The sequence below is a fragment of the Lissotriton vulgaris genome, chromosome 9 (genome assembly GCF_964263255.1).
Source record: "Lissotriton vulgaris chromosome 9, aLisVul1.2, whole genome shotgun sequence".
Lineage (NCBI taxonomy): Eukaryota > Metazoa > Chordata > Amphibia > Caudata > Salamandridae > Lissotriton > Lissotriton vulgaris.
In genome coordinates this window covers 352,973,378-352,991,843 of record NC_141697.1, presented here as the reverse complement: position 1 = coordinate 352,991,843, position 18,466 = coordinate 352,973,378, and the positions used below count along the sequence as shown (strand labels likewise).

The window sequence follows — 18,466 nt, the reverse complement described above, 5'->3', positions numbered from 1 at the left end:
GGCGCCAGGCTTTCGGCTCCTCCCGAGCCCAGGTACTCAAATCTCTGGGATGTCAATATCATTCTCAGGTTCCTTACCTCTTGGCGTGATAATGGCTACCTGTCTAGGAAAGAACTGTCAGCGAAGCTGGCTATGTTGCTGTGTCTGATTTCGTGTAAACGAGTCTCCGACGTGCGGGCGCTAGACGTCTCGGCACGCGTATTTACTCCGGAAGGGGTAACGTTCACAGTGGCTAGGCGTACAAAGACTAGCATCAGGTCAGTATCGTACCCATCTTTCTCAGATCACCCTAAATTGTGTGTGGTGCGTTGCCTCAAGGCGTATGAAGACATGACCGAGGATTGTCGCCCACCGGGAGAGCGTCAACTCCTCATTGCTCTGAGAAAACCTTTTAAAGCGGTTTCATCCCCGTCTATTGCCCGATGGGTCCGTTGGCTTATGGCCGAGGCGGGCATAGATGTGACCACTTTCGGAGCTCACTCTGTTAGAGGTGCCATGGCTTCTAAAGCCATTCAGGTAGGTGGTAGGTTAGAGGACATTATGGCGGCAGCAGACTGGTCCTCGGAATCTACCTTCAAAAAGTTTTACTTCAAGCCTATCTATGGCGCAGCAGAGCTTGTTGTGGATAAGCTTTGAAACTGCATAATCCTCGCCTCCGTCCTGACATAGAATGCGAAATTTCCTAGCTAACGTAACGGAAAGTTTCAATTCTATTAAGGACTAGGAGGCGAGGATTATCCCACCCGAGCCGGGGCGGCCTCGTCCCCCCCGTGTACCTTCGTATTTCAGTAAGTACTACTTTTTGAAGTATATTGCAACCGTGTTATACTATGCATTGTGATGATCACTGTTTTGACCATGTCAGTTAACTGATTTGCTAACTATACTGTTTATGCATGACTCATGCTTCGTAGTTTTTCTACATGCTATGTATTGATGTGCCTCGCTTCTGGTCAGAAGGACTGGATAACGTTTTCCTTATTTACTTTAGGACACGACCAGAAAGAATAAGGTGTGTTACGAAACTGTCTGCCTCACAGAGAAGACGAGGAATAGAAGAGGACGTCATGGCTAGTTATACGGCGGACGGAGCCATCATTGGTTGCTGGTTGCTATGGACACTGTTTTCCCATGTGCTCATGGGAGTTGTGGTTCAAGAAAAATGTTTTGATTGGTTTTTCTTTGAAGTGCTGATTATAATAAAGAGAAGAAAGGACTGCATAATCCTCGCCTCCTAGTCCTTAATAGAATTGAAACTTTCCGTTACGTTAGCTAGGAAATTTCGCATTATTTGTTTGTCAGGATCACAAACCTCGTGTTTCACGGTTTGACAGATATATGACGACCGTAGGCAAATACTGTTCATAATAAGTGGGGCAGATTGCTGTTACCCTGTTTCTTTTTCAAGACATCCCAACATATCTGGAATTAATCGGTTAAATGTAATACCAATAAAACCGGTGTTATGTTAATATCTCTTATAAAAAAAATCAACAGTTTACCCTTATTTTTCTTTGGTAAATTCCATCTTCAGGGTGATCATTCAGAATTGATAAAATATCGACCTTTTCTGATATTAGGTGGAAGGCACAGTCGCCCTATAAAAAAAAAGAAAGAAAAACGACTTTTAGAGATGTGTCTCTCATACTGATATATTATTATAACTAGGCCACAACTTTATGCATTAAAGAGGCTAATAACGTCAAAAACTGGCAGAGTGTTTGATCTTATAAATTTTACATTGGCGTTTTAACATCAAAAAGAGAATCGTCCATTATTGTGAGTATCTCTGACCGCACCCAGCATGGACAACCCTCCCTGTATAAGGACTTTTGGTTTCTGACTCATTTAAATGACGTTTCCATTTGTTTCTTAAAATAACACTGCATGTCACTATTGAAATCTGCATTACACATGGGCTTGCCAGAAAAGTATCTTCCACTGTCGACAGAACAGAGAGACTCTGTTTGTTGCCTCAACTTGATTTGTAAATGGCCGCGATTCCGAAAGGACTTCATTTGGCCTCAGAGCTTATTTTAGGACTGAAGGTTGATCCCTGACTCTCTCGCGGCCACTCTTGAAGGCCATATTTCTGGATATGTAATCACTTTTAATATCAGGCGTGGAAGGAACTGCGGTCTATTGGATTCTTTCTACACTAAACTATTACACATTGTGCAGCAGTGTTTTCCGTGTGTCAATCCTTTGCATAAGCCTTTCAGAGTCTAAAAGCCTAATTGCTGATTACTCATGTTCAAAGTGTGTGTGAAGTGTAGTGTGGCGTTCTAGCAGTTGCACATCACGCCGTGGCGTGACGTGCCGTCGGCCACATTGGCGGCTGCGTGCGCATCGGATAATCAGAGGCGTGAAAGGCGAGACCGAGTGCGCACCGGCTCGGCGCTCTTTAGGGAACAATCATAAATAAATAAGAGTGACACTTTACCCATGTGTTGTGTATCATTGGGGCAACCTTCTATCATTACAATGGCGAAGAGGACGGAATGCTGAACACCTGCACACAAAAACAAACAGAAATTAACCACTTTAAAGACGAACCGGCAGTTCATACAGCAAGAACGTGGAGCAGGACAGCTGAGCCAAACAACCAGAGAAACCAACTGACTGGGGAAGGACAAGTAAGCTACCACAAGCGGCCCCACCACCCTAAAGAGCGCGGCAGAGCCCAAAGCACAACCACGGGAAGGACAGACAAGCACGTGGGAAAAAAAAAAAAATAAAGGGAGTAAGAACCCAGGAGGAGCCAGGGGTAGTGCACCTAAGAGCACGGTGAACCTGCGACGTGGAAACCGCGCTGGCTACCTCCGAAAAAGGCGAGGGGGCAGACACAGAAGGTCTCCAACTACAGGCCGAGAAACAGGAATCGGACAGCACGCCAGGCAGTCCCAGAAGCCACAGCGGCACGCCACCCACGGTCAAGAGTGAGAAGATGAGTGCGCAAGCAGGATATGCGACAGCACCAGTGCAGTTCCTGCCCAAACCAGGAGAGCCACTCATGAAGTGGGAAGATTGGAGGGAATACATTGACAATTTCATAGAAGTACTTGAGGATGAAAATGAAGAAAAGTTCAACAGCAAGAGGAAGAAGCGCATCCTACTACTTAACCAAGGCCCAGAAGGGCTCAGAATTTACAAAAGCCTGGTGCCTAAACAACGAGCAAGCACAGATGACGATGTGTATGCCCATGCCATCGACGATTTGAACGAACACTACAGGCCGGCTGTGTGCGTATCGGTTGATAGATTCAACTTCCAGCAACGGAAACAACGTCCAGGAGAATCGGTAGAGGAATACGTGGCAGCACAGAAGAAACTGGTGCCACATGTAAATACGACACATTTGAAGAAGAATTAATCAAAGACCAGATAGTGATGCACACCACGAGTACGGCAGTACAGGACAAGCTGTGGGCCAGCGGGGAAACCACGCTGAAGGAAGTAATGGTAATAGTCAAATGGGCAGGATTGGGGCGCAGGTGCGCGGAAGCGACGAAGAAGGAAACGGCGCCCAGCACCATGGTGAATAAGGTCGACGACGAGGAGCCCCGCAGAGACTACAAGGTTCCGTGACAATTGTAAGTGGTGTTTTCGACTCGCCCGAATATGGTCGAATCTGGTATCTATGAACCGCAAATGACGAGTTTAGTGGGTGTACGCGTTTTCGCTGTGCTAGCCTAAACCGTTCGTTTGTTTCGTGGGTTTCTTCATCTGAACCCACGGGTTCCATTTTAGATACGGCATCCATTTTGTTTCTTGCCCTCAAGTAGCCAGCGAACGGACGCTGTCCGCTTCGTGACCCTGGGATTCCCAAACTCTTGCGGAAGACACGTGTTCCTTTGAGGGTGTCTTTATGATGAGGGGGATGACACTGTAAGGCAGATGGCCCCGCTCGAGGCTCATCTTGCCGTGCCGGTCTATTGTCTCAGTTGTGCATTCATTAGGCACGTCTCCTTTGATCCCTGCAATCGTGTTTCCTGATACCACCCCTTTTTACACTAACTTCGATCTGTTCGCTATCCTTGTCTTCCTCTGCACCTGTTTCTGCCTCTTCCTTGATTCGTTTACAGCCGAACGGAATGTACTAATGGTGGGAAGATGTGCTTTTACAGTTGGGAACTGCCAAATGCTACTGTAATTATGTTCCGGGCCCTGAATACATGAAAGCGACCCCCTATGACATTTACTGTGGGAACCAGGTTGTAATCTTTTGTCTGTCATGTTATCCTATGACGAAAAACTGCATAAAAAGAGCGATCCACAGATACAATTCGAATCAGACTCCGTGAACTTACATGCTATGTACTTCTCGTGACTTCTGTGTTCCCTGCAGTAATAAACCTCGAATCTTTGACGCCGAAGGAAGTGTCCCGTGTCTCTGTCATTTGTACGCCGGAACAGGTTACCCATGAAGGTTTCAGGTGTTATCCCTGGCACCGCTTGGTCTTAGAAAACCCCAATCCTTCAGTTGGCGCCCCTCGTGGGGCTGCATCAGCGGTACCGGTCCAAAGCCCGACGATCGTGAGGAACTTCGTGTGAAATCTCCGAGGGAAGGTGCACCCCGCTTCATCGATCCTGTTGTCGAAACAAGTGGCCCGACGACTTTTCCCGCGAACATCCCCGCCTCCTGACGGCTGCGACGGACTGCTGCCCTGACTGTAGACCTGTTTTGGCGCCTGGCGTAGACCTTGGTACAGCGAGACGATTGACGGGCCTTCCTGGTGACGCCATTGATCTTTGAGTTAAGTATTTGCGGGTCGCTCCCAGAGTCCTTTGTTGTTGTGGGTGCTTAGTTGTTGCATGGTTCCATTGCATTTGTGGTTCTTGGTATTTTGTTCTTTGTTGTGCTATTTGACGTCTGCAGTCGCCAAAAACCGAGGGTTTTTGCACTTTTGCAGGGACATTGTAATCCTATAACCCTTGACGTTTGTGAAACTCGGTTAGTGTGCACGATGCCTGGCCGTAGTACTTTGTTCAGTTGCTTTAGAGGTTGTGGTGCGGATTCCCGGTTGGAGGACTCGTGTCCGATACCTCCGGTCGGAACTCCAACTAACGAATTATATAGTCGACATGGTTTGGGTCCAATCACATTCAATGAGTGTTGGGTTCGCTACACCAAAAATGACGGTGTCCTTAGTTGGCCACCTCATGGTAGTTTTGAGGCCCCGATTTGAGATAATCTTGAAGCTAAATTGTTCCAAAGAAAAGCAAGGCCGGCCATGTTTGATTCCTTTCGGTTGTGGCGTAAAGAAGCCAAGCAGAAAGGAATCAAGCAGCTTAAACGTAATAAGAGAGAAGGTATCGTTACAACAATGAAAAATGCAGAGCAATTTCAGCGAGACAAAGAGGAGAAGGAAAAGGAAATTTTTGATAGATTGCAGCGTATGACAGTGGATAAATGTTACCCCGCTTTACCGACGGGTACGGATAAGAAGGGAGAGGAAGCAGTAGAGGACCCTTTGTTGTCCTATCTACTGAAGTCGCCACCTCCGTATGCACAGGATACCACAGCTCCTGTGGTTCCTCCTGTTCCTCAACCTGCTGTTCCAGCTGCTCCTCTTGTTCCTGTTCCTCTACCTGCTCCTGTTCCTACTGCTCCTCCGTCTATACCTTCTCATACTCCTGTTCCCGCTACTTCCCCTCTTGTGGTTACTCCTGCTGTTCCTTCTGTTTCTGACCCTTCTATTGTTACCCCTTTGCTTTACTCTTCTACCCCGTATGCTCGACGTCGTGTTCCTACTGTTGCTGCTAACTTCTTCACTTCTCTTGGACCGATTCTTGGGCCCGCTGGTTCTGATGCTTCCCAAAGACGAAGTCAGCTTCCTGGCGGTAGGGAACGTGACACACTATATAATATGGTGAAAAATTGGATTAGATATTCCCTTAAGAACCCTCCGCGTGTAGTTGTTGATACGTTTTCTCAATTCAATGAGCCAACACAGCGATTCGTGTTCGAAGAAATGTGCAAGCTCGTACGCGATGAGATATCAGTTGATGCGGCTGATGATGTATTGGCTGCTCTAACTGACCTTCAGCTTCAGTTTGCGAGCGGAATAATGGTGGGTAGCAATGTTCGACGTGCTGTCGAGCAGCTACTATCTTTTTGTCCTGCTATAATGCCTCGAGCATTGTTTAAAGACGAAACTGAGGAATGGATATCAACGCCTGGTCAGTATCTCATGCGCGAAGTTCCACCAGTGTGGATGCCTGGTGATGCACAGGCTAATCCTATTATTCTGCCACATTTCCAGAGAGTGTGGATACATCTTCCGTGGAAACGATCGGAAGTTTTGCAGGTTAAGCAGACTTTGCCCGACCCTCGCAAAAATCCTGCAGGGTATTATAAAGAATTGTCTCAGCTAGTGGATGCTACGATAATGAATCTTGCCGACATCGATATGCTGTTCGGCAATGTCGTTCCGCAACCGGTATGGGCGAAAATTCGTCAGGAAAACCATGTAGTCGAGTTAGGCGGTGACTGGCCTGCTCTTGTGGCGGCTGATACCCGACAAATTGGTGGGGCTAAGCCTGAACAGCTCATTACCGATCTTCCTCAGAGAATAATCACCCTTATGAAAACGCTTATGCCAGCTATGAAAGTTAACTGGGACAAATTGTCCGCTTGCAAGCAAAAGAAGGATGAGAGTGTCTCTGATTTCTTTACGAGATTTGAGGAGGCATTCATCGATCACAGTGGTCAAGATATGGGCACTGAGGGAGGTCAGAGATTGTTTGTGGACAAATTTGTGTCGAATTTGTTGCCAGACCTAAGCAACAAATTAAAGAATTCAGAGAGTGCGTGGGCTGTTTCCACTTCTGCTCAGATATTGGCTACGGCCCAATATTATGAGAATAGAGAGAAAGAGGAAAATGATCGTGCGGACAAAAAGACGAAAGAGCTCAAAACGAAAGTATTGTTGTAACAAGCGTATCCTCCGCGCTCGAATCAGAATGATTCGCAGCAGCGGAATCGATCGCAGTCTCAGTCAAATAGGTCACAATCGCGGAATGACTCTTCTTCGCAGAGATCTATGCTTGGGTACAATCAGTGTGCCTATTGTAGGGGTGAGGGTCATTTGAAATTCGATTGTCCAGTTTTGCGTGATCGAAATAGTGGTAATTCATCTAGAGGAGGTCGTAGTGGTCCTCAACAGGCATCACGAGGTAGAGGTCGTGGTGTCACGCAAAATCAAAATGATCGTTCTAATAATTCCTCTGATTCTAATAATTGTTTCGATCAGCGTGGATCATCATCAGGCAGATCCGCACAGTACAATGTGGATGATTATTACGTCGATCAGGGTACTGACGACGGTAATTACTAGGACAGCCATAGACAAGGAGAGGGAGTAGTATCAGTTCCGGTTGATCAGAGAGGGCCTTACGTCGCAGTTGCCACCTCGGGCGTAGTTGAGCCTTTTCTGTTGGACACTGGTGCAGCGAAAAGTTCCATCATGCATTCGAAACTCCCTGGCGCACCTTTGTCTGGCTTAACAAATGTTTTAGTTGGATTCTCTGGCGCCCCTGTTAGCAATCCGGTTTCACGCCCTTTGCCCCTTACAATTGGGCCTCGTGAGCTGCAAGCTCCTTTGATTTTGACTACTGGTTGTGGTGAAAATCTTGTGGGCCTGGATTTGCTGAAACGTCTGTATGCGACTCTGTATTTTTCTCCTGCGGGAGTAAAGCTTACATTGGGTGAGAGAGTTATCTCTCCTATGTACTTATCCATCGATAAGCTCCCACCGGAATTGAGTTCTCTTCCTGCATCTTTGTGGGCAACAGGTCCCAATGACGTGGGCCTGCTTGACATCTCCCCTTATGTTGTTCAGTTGAAATCCAATGTGCGATTACCACGTATTCCCCAGTATCGTATCTCCCTTGATGGTGAGCGAGCGCTATTAGCGATCATCTACGATTTGATCGAAAAAGATGTTATTGAGGAGACTCGGGGGAAACGTGTGTAATAGCCCTGTGCTGCCCATTTTGAAACGCACTGATCCATCTAAGCCTCCTGTTTATCGTTTTGTCATTGATTTACGGGAGGTGAATAAAATTGTGATTCCTCAGTTCCCTGTGGTGCCCGACATTACGGCTATACTGACTCTGATTCCAGCATCTGCATCCTGGTTCTCAGTGATCGATCTGAAGAATGCTTTCTTTAGCATTCCGATTGCTGAGGAGAGTAGGGACCTTTTCGGTTTCTCTCTAGGTGGCCGCAGCTTTAGGTTTAAACGTGCTCCTCAGGGCTACTGTGAGAGTCCATCGATATACAGCCAAGCCTTGAAGAGCCAACTTGACGCGTTTGTGTTGCCGGCCGGTGCGGCCTTGATCCAATATGTCGATGACTTATTGGTGGCTGCGGACACTCAGGACATTTGCAAAATTGCTACGGTGTCGTTGTTGCAACATCTCTGTGACTTACATCACAAGGTGTCACCTTCTAAACTGCAATATTGTTGCCAAGAAGTAACCTATCTAGGTCACTTATTGTCAAAGGAGGGAAGAAGGTTGACCCCAGAGAGAATTGCAGCGATTGCTCGAATGACTGTGCCAACAACTCAGAGAGATGTGCGTGCCTTTTTAGGTATCACGTCATACTGCAGGCAATGGATTCCGAATTTTTCATTGCTAGCGAAACCATTGGTGGCCCTCACGTGCAAGTATGTTCCAACTCCTTTGCCATGGACGGAAGAATGTCAGAAAAGTTTTTCTGAACTGCGTGATGCGTTGTGTTCGGCTCCTGTGTTAGGTACTCCTGACTACAGTAAGCCGTTTACACTATACGTTCACGAGAGGGAAGGTTGTGCGTTGAGTGTTTTGAAGCAACAATTCGGTGGTAAGCAGCGTCCATGTGCATATTTTTCCTCGACCTTGGACCCGGTAGCTAGAGCATTGCCGAGTTGTTTGAGAGCAACAGCGGCAGCTGCGGTGTCCATCCGACAATCTGCCGGATTGGTCATGGATAATATGCTTACGGTGATGGTTCCGCACGCAGTTGATACTCTCTTGAATCGTACGAAAACTCAACATCTGACGAGCGCAAGGTTGTCTGGTTATGAGTTGATGCTTCTGGCAAGTCACATTCAAATAAAGCGCTGCAATGTCCTAAACCTGGCGACTTTGTTGCCAACCAATATGGAATCAGATGAGGTAGCACCCCACGACTGTTACTTAAGAACTGAGGAGAAAACAAAAGGTCGTGTTGACCTAAAAAACACTCAGTTGGAAGACCCCGATGGTACCTTGTATGTGGATGGTTCGTGTTTTAAGTTGCCGAATGGTGATGTGATGACTGCGTATGCTGTGGTGACGTTGAGTACGGTTGTGGAGACTGCGAGATTAAATCAGAATTCTGCACAGGCAGCGGAGTTAATTGCCTTAACCAGAGCGTGTGTTCTGTCGAAAGGGAAATGGGTGAATGTGTTTACGGATAGTCAGTATGCGTTTGGTGTTGCGCACAGTTTTGGACGATTGTGGAGAGAGAGAGGTTTTATGACATCGCATGGTACGAAGATTCAGCATGGACAGCTTGTGAATGATCTTTTGGATGCACTCACATTGCCCAAGCAGGTGGCGATTATTAAATGCAGTGCAGGCCGCAAGGTGACGGATGATGTTGGTCGTGGCAATGCGTTCGCTGATGAGATTGCTAAGGAGACTGCAAGGAACCTTACAACTAGAATGTATGTGACGAGTTCGGTAAGGTGGCCTGCAGAAGCTGGTATGTGTGAAGACACTATTGAGAGTGTGAAAGCGATTCAGAATGAGGCCACCGAGACTGAAAAGACCAACTGGAAAGAGAGTACGGGAAAGCTGGACGCGAATGGCTGTTGGATTGATTTGTCCGAGAATAAAAGGTGGATGTTGCCGGATGCGTATGTGCTGGCTGTTGTGACTATGGCACACGGCTTGTCACATATTAGTGCGAAAGGTATTTGTAAGTTGTTGTCCCCTGTATGGAAGAATGATGGTATTGCTAAATGTGCTGAGAGATTGGTTAAGAATTGCATGATATGTATGATGTACAATCCTGGTAAGGGAACTCCTACACCCCCTGGCCACTTTGCTCCTCCTTCATGTCCCTTTGAGGTGATTCAGTTGGACTTCATCCATATGGAGCGATGCAATAACTTAAAATACGTTTTAGTTGTGGTTTGCGCATTCTCCCGATGGATCGAAGCCTACCCTCTTAAAGACAATACTGCCCTGTCCACCGCAAAAGTCCTACTGAAGGAATACTTTCCTCGGTATGGAATGCCACGGATTGTATGGTCTGATAACGGAAGTGAGTTTGTGGGGAGTGTGATGAAGAGTGTGTGTAAGGGCCTTGGAATTACACAAAAATTCCATAGCGCCAACCATCCCCAGTCAGCAGGTTTGGTTGAGGGGTACAATGGAACTCTCAAACTAAAACTTGCAAAGATTCAGGCTACGACTGGTCTCTCGTGGCCTGACGCTTTGCCCTTAGCTATTCTGTCAACTAGGGCGACTGTACACTCTCGAGCAGGGCTCAGCCCATATGAGATTGTGTTCGGCCGTCCTGCCAATGTTTGGGGGGTCCCTAGACCCAGTGTGTTCGCTGATCTTGAGTACCCAATGTTGATCGATTATCTTCATGATCTGACTGCTAAACTGAGGTTAATTCACCAACAGGTCTTTGAAGCACTACCGACGCAGACGGAGGGTCCAGGCCACCAGCTCCAGCCCGGAGACTGGGTGGTTACGAGGAATTTTGGCCGAAAACGAAATCTTGAGCCAAGGTTCATCGGACTCTATCAGGTGCTCCTTGCCACGAGAACTGCTGTTCGTTTGGAGGGCCGCAAGCACTGGGTGCACGCCACCCACACCAAGAAGGTACCTATACCTTTGCCAGCGGGCTGAGGAAGGGCAGTGGGTGAGGAAGAGCATCGCTTCGTCTGAAGCTGAGGTTTTGCCGAACTTTGTTCCATTCAGCGACGCTCAGCCTGTGGGAGATACCTCAGTGCAGCCGGACGATACTGTTGAACATTTGTCATCGGAGGACTCAAGATCTGAACTATTGTCTGGTCGACAGGATTCTGTTTCATCATCTGACCAATTGTTCGAAGATCAGACTCGTCCTGGGAGAAGCAGATATTTTCTCCGCTCCAACACTAGAGACAAATAAAAAATATTTTTGCTTCCTCCCCTGACATTCACGTTACCCCATTATCACTCTTCACTCTGAACATTTTTGAATAACTGTAATTTTCGTAAATTCCGAGTCTTTTTCTGCATATATGTATTTGTTTCCACAGCTAGGAGATTTTGTATATACTGTTTAATTAAAAGTACCTTACATGCGGGTGGACCGTAGGGCCGTGCGGGTACTTCCTTCTGGTTAGTAGGTCCTGACACTAGGTTGGAGACCGTCGATTCCTAGGAACTCCTGGGGATTGACTATTGCTACACAGAACGAAGTGCGTCAAGAACGTTGCGGACGGTTTTAGAGGATGGCTTTCTCGAAGCTGTCGGAATTGGAAAGGACTCAAGCTCAAAGATTCGAACTGCATAGAATTGCACGTACTAAATGCTTCATGTTTTAGGTGTTCCTTCTATTCCTAACTGTTTCTTCGTTATTGGTGGGTGGGGTGTATTACATGATACAGTCATTGTTGGCTTCTGCCTCACCTACCCCTTCTTCTGAACCTAAACCTATCTCCACTGTTTCTCCTCACTCCTTCCACATTCTACCCCAACACGAGCAGGTTAGACGTGCGGAATTTATGAACAATTCCTTCGTTCAGCTCCTTCATCAGCATCAGTTGGTGATGAACACTACCAATTGTTGGGTGTGTGGGTTAATGCCACATACCACCGATAAGGGAATTCCTTACTTGGTCCTTCCTTACAGTTCCCAGGGTTCAGCTCGAGCATTCCAAACAATGTTTCGAAGTGCACTAGATTCTTACCCCAATCGAGAGCCACGTTCTCCACACTTTGGTCCCGGCCCGTACCATAAGTCTTTGGCAATAGCGATTGCTGATTTAGATAGGGATATCTTTGATCCATCGCTTATCCCAGAGGAAGAGGTGCGAGCCTATAGGGATCTGAGTGAGGCTGAGTATAGTGTGCTAGTGGGTGATAGACAGCTCAAAAGTTCATCTCCAATATGGATCGTATCCCACCTTGGTAATTTCTGTTTGAAAGGTCGTGGCCGAAGCCCGAGAGCTCACCTTGGGGAGAGTGCTTGCACTGAAACGTATGTTTTACCAATGCTCTCTTCCCCTGTTCTCCTGACTACCAAGGGTACGTACTTTGTCTGTTACGACCGTGCATATACATGGTTGCCCCATGACTTCTCGGGGACCTGTTATATTGCAAATTTGCTGCCACTGACTTTTACGGTTGCCTCAGACTATCACAAGACCAGAGTTGTGAGAGGCGTGATTAGCAAAGAGGACACTGCCGGTCAAGAAGCAGGAGACTTCTTTAAGGGTTTCTTGCCGTTTTGGGGACCCATGATCAATAGTAGGAACCTGAGACAGTTGACTCGAGTGGTGGAATCAACCGCTAATATCACTGCAAGTGCCCTTGGCAACATCACAGTAGAGCTTCAGGCGGACAGGCTTATGACGTTACAAAATCGTATGGTTTTAGACGTCTTTCTTAGCAGATAGAGGTGGAGTATGTAAGGTGATCCATTCGAGCTGTTGTATTTTCATTCCTGACAACGCTCCGACTGTCTATCAAGCCATCTCGAAGTTGCATAAGATCTCCGAGTCCATACACGTGGACGTAGGGGATTGGACGCTACTAGGGTGGTTTTGGGGCCTGATGTCGACTTGGGGTTGGAAGATTCTGATGATCATTGGGGTTGTTGTAGCATTCCTATTCACGTGTTGTCTTTGTGTGCAGTGTGGTCCTGCCTTATGTGGCCTCTGTGCTACGACGTGTATAAGGCGGCCGCCTGTTACCAAGGAAGCGCTGATGGATAGAATAATGTTGCAGCAGCATCTGGATGGTCTGATGAATATCGAGATCGATTCTGATTCCGACTAGTGCTGGCCTACATGAGGGCAAAAGGAGCGTCTGAGGTTCCGTGACAATTGTAAGTGGTGTTTTCGACTCGCCCGAATATGGTCGAGTCTGGTATCTATGAACCGCAAATGACGAGTTTAGTGGGTGTACGCGTTTTCGCTGTGCTAGCCTAAACCGTTCGTTTCTTTGGTGGGTTTCTTCATCTGAACCCACGGGTTCCATTTTAGATACAGCATCCATTTTGTATCTTGCCCTCAAGTAGCCAGCGAACGGACGCTGTCCGCTTCGTGACCCTGGGATTCCCAAACTCTTGCGGAAGACACGTGTTCCTTTGAGGGTGTCTTTATGATGAGGGGGATGACACTGTAAGGCAGATGGCCCCGCTCGAGGCTCATCTTGCCGTGCCGGTCTATTGTCTCAGTTGTGCATTCATTAGGCACGACTCCTTTGATCCCTGCAATCGTGTTTCCTGATACCACCCCTTTTTACACTCTCTTCGATCTGTTCGCTATCCTTGTCTTCCTCTGCACCTGTTTCTGCCTCTTCCTTGATTCGTTTACAGCCGAACGGAATGTACTAATGGTGGGAAGATGTGCTTTTACAGTTGGGAACTGCCAAATGCTACTGTAATTATGTTCCGGGCCCTGAATACATGAAAGCGACCCCCTATGACATTTACTGTGGGAACCAGGTTGTAATCTTTTGTCTGTCATGTTATCCTATGACGAAAAACTGCATAAAAAGAGCGATCCACAGATACAATTCGAATCAGACTCCGTGAACTTACATGCTATGTACTTCTCGTGACTTCTGTGTTCCCTGCAGTAATAAACCTCGAATCTTTGACGCCGAAGGAAGTGTCCCGTGTCTCTGTCATTTGTACGCCGGAACAGGTTACCCACGAAGGTTTCAGGTGTTATCCCTGGCACCGCTGGGTCTTAGAAAAACCCAGTCCTTCACTGGAGATGACGATAGGGGGAGTACCGATAAGCGTGGTGGCAGACACAGGCTCACCCTACACCATCGTACAGAGAGCGGTGTGGAACGAAATCTTTAAGCCACATTTAGGCCCGGAATTGGAAAAGCTGGACATCCGACCAGTCACATATAATGGGGACCGCATACCCATGGCCGGATTCAGACCTTTAAAATTTGAGTTCAGAGGCCGCTCTGCATTCTGCAAGCTATACATATCGGAGAAAGGGCCCTCGGTGTTAGGATGGCTGGACCAAGGCGACCTGGGCATCAAGCTGGATCCGGATGGAAAGGAGCAGGTACTGCTCACCGAACTCGAAGTTTGGCCAGATCTGGACAAATGGAAGAGAGAGTACCCCAAAGTATTCGGAGACACGGTGGGAAGGCTGGAGAAATTCTCCCACAAGATAGTCCTAAAGGAGGAGGCCGTACCAGTCGCCCATAAAGTGAGAAATGTGCCTCTAGCAGTGAGAGACGCTGTACAGGAAGAGCTGCAGGACTTAGAAAAAAAGGGGATCATCGAACCAATCACGTGCGCGGAGTGGCTCACACCATTGGTGGTAGTCATGAAACCCAGCGGGAAGGTCAGGCTGTGCGTTGACCTGCGGTAGTTGAACAAGGACATTGTGGTGGAAAAGTTCCCATTACCTAGAATTGAAGAAATGCTGGCCAAGACCAGAGGAATCAAGTGGTACTCCACTATAGACTTGACCTCAGCCTACCACCAAATCGCATTGCACCCGGAGAGCAGGAAATTAACATCCTTTATCACCCCATTTGGGTGTTATCAGTTCTGCGGCATGCCGTTTGGACTGGCATCTGCGGCTGCGGTGTTCCAGAAACTGATGCACCAACTGTTTAAAAACATGGATGGCATCCAGTATTTTCAAGACGACATCCTGGTAATGGGGCGAGACAAACCAGACCACGACGCGAAACTCAACAAAGTACTACAGATCCTAGATGTGAAGGGCCTCACAGCAGAATGGGCTAAGTGCCGGATAGGCATGGAGTCGGTGACCTACCTAGGGCACGAGATTGGGGTGCGAGGAGTAACTCCAAAAGCAGAGAATGTAAAGGCGATATGTGAAGCGCCACCGCCCACCAACAAAGAGGAGGTCAGGTCATTTTTAGGCATGGCGGAATACGACAGTAAATTCGTGCAGCACTTCGCCACCAAGACACATCATATGAGGCAGCTGACGAGGGAAAGTACTGAGTTTCGTTGGACGGAGGAAACACAAAGTGAATTTGAAGTCATCAAAAGGGAGGTGGTAGGAGCAGTGCCACTCCAGGGATACGACCGCCAGGGAAAAACAGTGCTCACTACCGATGCCAGCGATAAGGGGCTGGGCGCTGTATTGATGCAGGACCGAGGACAAGGAAGGATGGGGACACTCAGCTTTGCATCCCGCACACTGAGCGACACGGAAAAGAAATACAGCATCATAGAAAAAGAGATGCTGGCATTCGTGTGGGCAATGACGAGGTTCAGGCAATTCCTGTGGGGCACACGGTTCTAGTTGAAAACGGATCACAAGCCTTTACTGAAGGTACTAACATCCAGCGGACACGCCAGCACCACGCCCAGGATCTCAAAGATGACCCTGAAACTACTAGAATTCAGGTACGATGTAGAATACATCCCAGGCAGCCGGAACAGAGTGGCAGACTACTTAAGCAGGGCGGCGGCCATAGAACAGAGTGAGGAAGACCAAGCAGGGATGGAAGAGCTGGTGGCACTCACGGAGGACCAAGAAAGAGTCATCGGAAATAAGGAGTGGAAAGAAGCGTATGACGAAGACCAGACCATAAAGGAGGTGAAATCATACATCACAAAAGGCTGGCCAGACAAGAGACAGACCAGCGAGGACCTTAAACCGTACTACGAGATCAGGGAAGAGTTGTCGATGGACGACCAAGGAGTGTTCGTGTACAGGGGAGATAAGGTCATCCCCCAGCAACCATCATTCCCAAGTTACTAAGCATGCTCCACGAAGGCCACTTGGGAATAGGGAAGATGAAGTTGAGGACCAAGCAAAACTACTGGTGGCCAGGTATGGACCTACGAGCTGATGCTCACGTCAGAGACTGCTTACAGTGCCAAGGTGCAGATAAGACACCTAAACTGTTACGCCCCGCACTAGGAAAATTTGACACCCCGCAGAATCCGTGGGAAGAGTTGTCGGTGGATATCCTGGGCCCGATTCTGGATGACCAAGGGGTTCAAAAATATGTGTGCGTCCTCAATGATAGATATTCAAAATGGCCAGAGGTAAAAGTGGATGAGACGATGGATACAGAAAATATCATAAGGTTCCTGTCTGACACTTTCGTGAGAGAGGGCATCCCCAAGTCCATCCTGAGTGATAATGGCCCCCAATTCACCTCAGACAAATGGAGCAACTTTTTGCAAAGGAATGGTATCCTTGTCAAACATACCTCAATCTACCATCCGGCCGGAAATGGGCTGGTAGAACAATTTAACAGAGTAGTGATGGGGTTGGTGCAAGCAGCCATCTCCAGTAACAAAGACTGGGAAAATGAGATATGGCACATGGTGTGGGCGTACAGAATCACCCCCACAGGGAAGGGTATAGCCCCTTCCAAATACTGAGGGGTCGTGAGCCATTCACTCGGGACAACCGAGTATGGAAAGAGAAAACCATAACGAGCAAATGGTCCACAGCAGTGGTGCAAGCCAATTTGGAAAAGGCACAGGCCATCTATGCGAGACACTACAACAACCGCAGAAATGTAAAAGAGACTGAATTGGAAAGAGGTGAATGGGTGCGAGTAAAGTTGGCTACGCTACAAAGAAAGGGAGACAGCAAGTACAGTAAGCCTATGCAGGTCAAAGAGGTGTATGACAGAGCGGCTCTGTTAAGCGACGGAAATGTGTGGTCCCTGGATCGCATGGCAAGATGCAACAGAGTTTTACGATGGAGCCGAGTCGGAGCAGATCTAGAAGACGTGGAGGAAAGCAACGTTGAGCAGGAACAAGAGGATGTGGAGTTGGATGAGAGAAGAGAAGATCAGCATGGAGAGAGAACTGGCGATGGCAGCCAGGGAGCTGCGAAGGAAAGAGCCATGAGGAGACAAGAAGAGGGAGAGGTTACGCTTAGAATTGGAAGGGGTGACGTAGAGACTCAGGAGAAGGAGACTCCGTCCACCCTGGTGAGACTAACCCGGAGGGGAAGAGCAGTGGTGATACCGACAAGGTTTCGAGACTTTGATATGGACAGCGGACTGTAAGTTAAACGTTTCATTGTTTGGAAAAAGGGGAGATATGTAGTGTGGTTTTCTAGCAGTTGCAAGTCACGCTGTGACGTGACGTGCCGGCGGCCATATTGGCGGCTGCGCGCGCATCGGATAATCAGAGGCGCGAAAGGCGAGACCGAGTGCGCACCGGCTCGGCGCTCTTTAGGGAACAATCATAAATAAATAAGAGTGACACTTTACCCATGTGTCGTGTATCATTGGGGCAACCTTCTATCATTACATGAAGTTGCTGGGATATATTACTTGCCTCTTTAATACCTATAGGCCTCTCAGTAGCCTGCAACATGCTTGATCACTTCCTACTATTCTGCGGTCCGCAGGACACCCTGGACATTATTTGGAAAAGTCCAAGTTCGGATCACGTGGTTTTCGATAGTGCCATATGCAACTGAAAAGGTTGAGGCAGTTCACCTTGGAAACATATGGAATCAAAGCAGTGCTTAATTTGTGTGGTGAGGCCCAAAGCTTTAACCTAGAAGTCCGTGGCCAGTGCTATCGAAGGTTGGTATGCCGAATACCAAGAATGCAAATTCTTGATTTTACCACGTGCCTCTTTAATCCATCATAAGAGACCCTCTGGCTCTTTATCTCACTCTTGTGGATTTTCATCCGTGCTCTCTCCCTTTGAAATCGGGTTGACATTTTTCTCTTCCTCCCTCTTTTGTGTTGTTCTCTCTTTTGCTTTGGATTCATGTCCATTGATGATAAATAGATGGGCCCACCTGTAACCACCAGCTCAAATTAAGCATTGTCTTTAATGTGTTACTCAGCAATATTCATCTATTTTTCTTTGGCACGTTTGGGCACTCCTGTCTTATATGTTACAAAAATCAGTTGGCTAGGGTGCAGGGGTGGCGCTCTTACATGCACCATTACACATAATTGTATTAGCATAAGCAGCATCAATAAATCATAGTACATTAATCCACTGTGGCTCCAAGAAATTTGAGATCAACTGCTTGTTTGTGCCAAAAATAGCCTCCAATTAGGTTCGGTTGCAAATCATATCAAGTGTTTCGTTTAACACACTGGGAATACCTTCAGGGCTACAACTGATTAGACATAAAAAGGAGAAACATAGTATCTTACAAAATGATTTCCTGTTAATCCGTAGCCACATTTGATTGTGAATATATATTAAAATGCATACATTTCATTAAAAAATGTAATACGTACAAACTGTGGTAATGGGTAA

The 18,466-nt window shown here is 47.4% G+C and overlaps 1 protein-coding gene across 1 annotated transcript in view; it reads right to left on the bottom strand.

Annotated features, from left to right (window-relative positions):
• The window catches only part of OTUB2 (OTU deubiquitinase, ubiquitin aldehyde binding 2), a 201,000-nt gene that overhangs the window by 150,821 nt on the left and 31,713 nt on the right, over positions 1-18,466 (bottom strand). Inside the window, exon 2 of the mRNA XM_086937718.1 lies at positions 1,503-1,598. Coding sequence (XP_086793844.1) covers positions 1,503-1,598 — 96 coding nt within the window. The remainder of the gene's footprint in view (positions 1-1,502; positions 1,599-18,466) is intronic.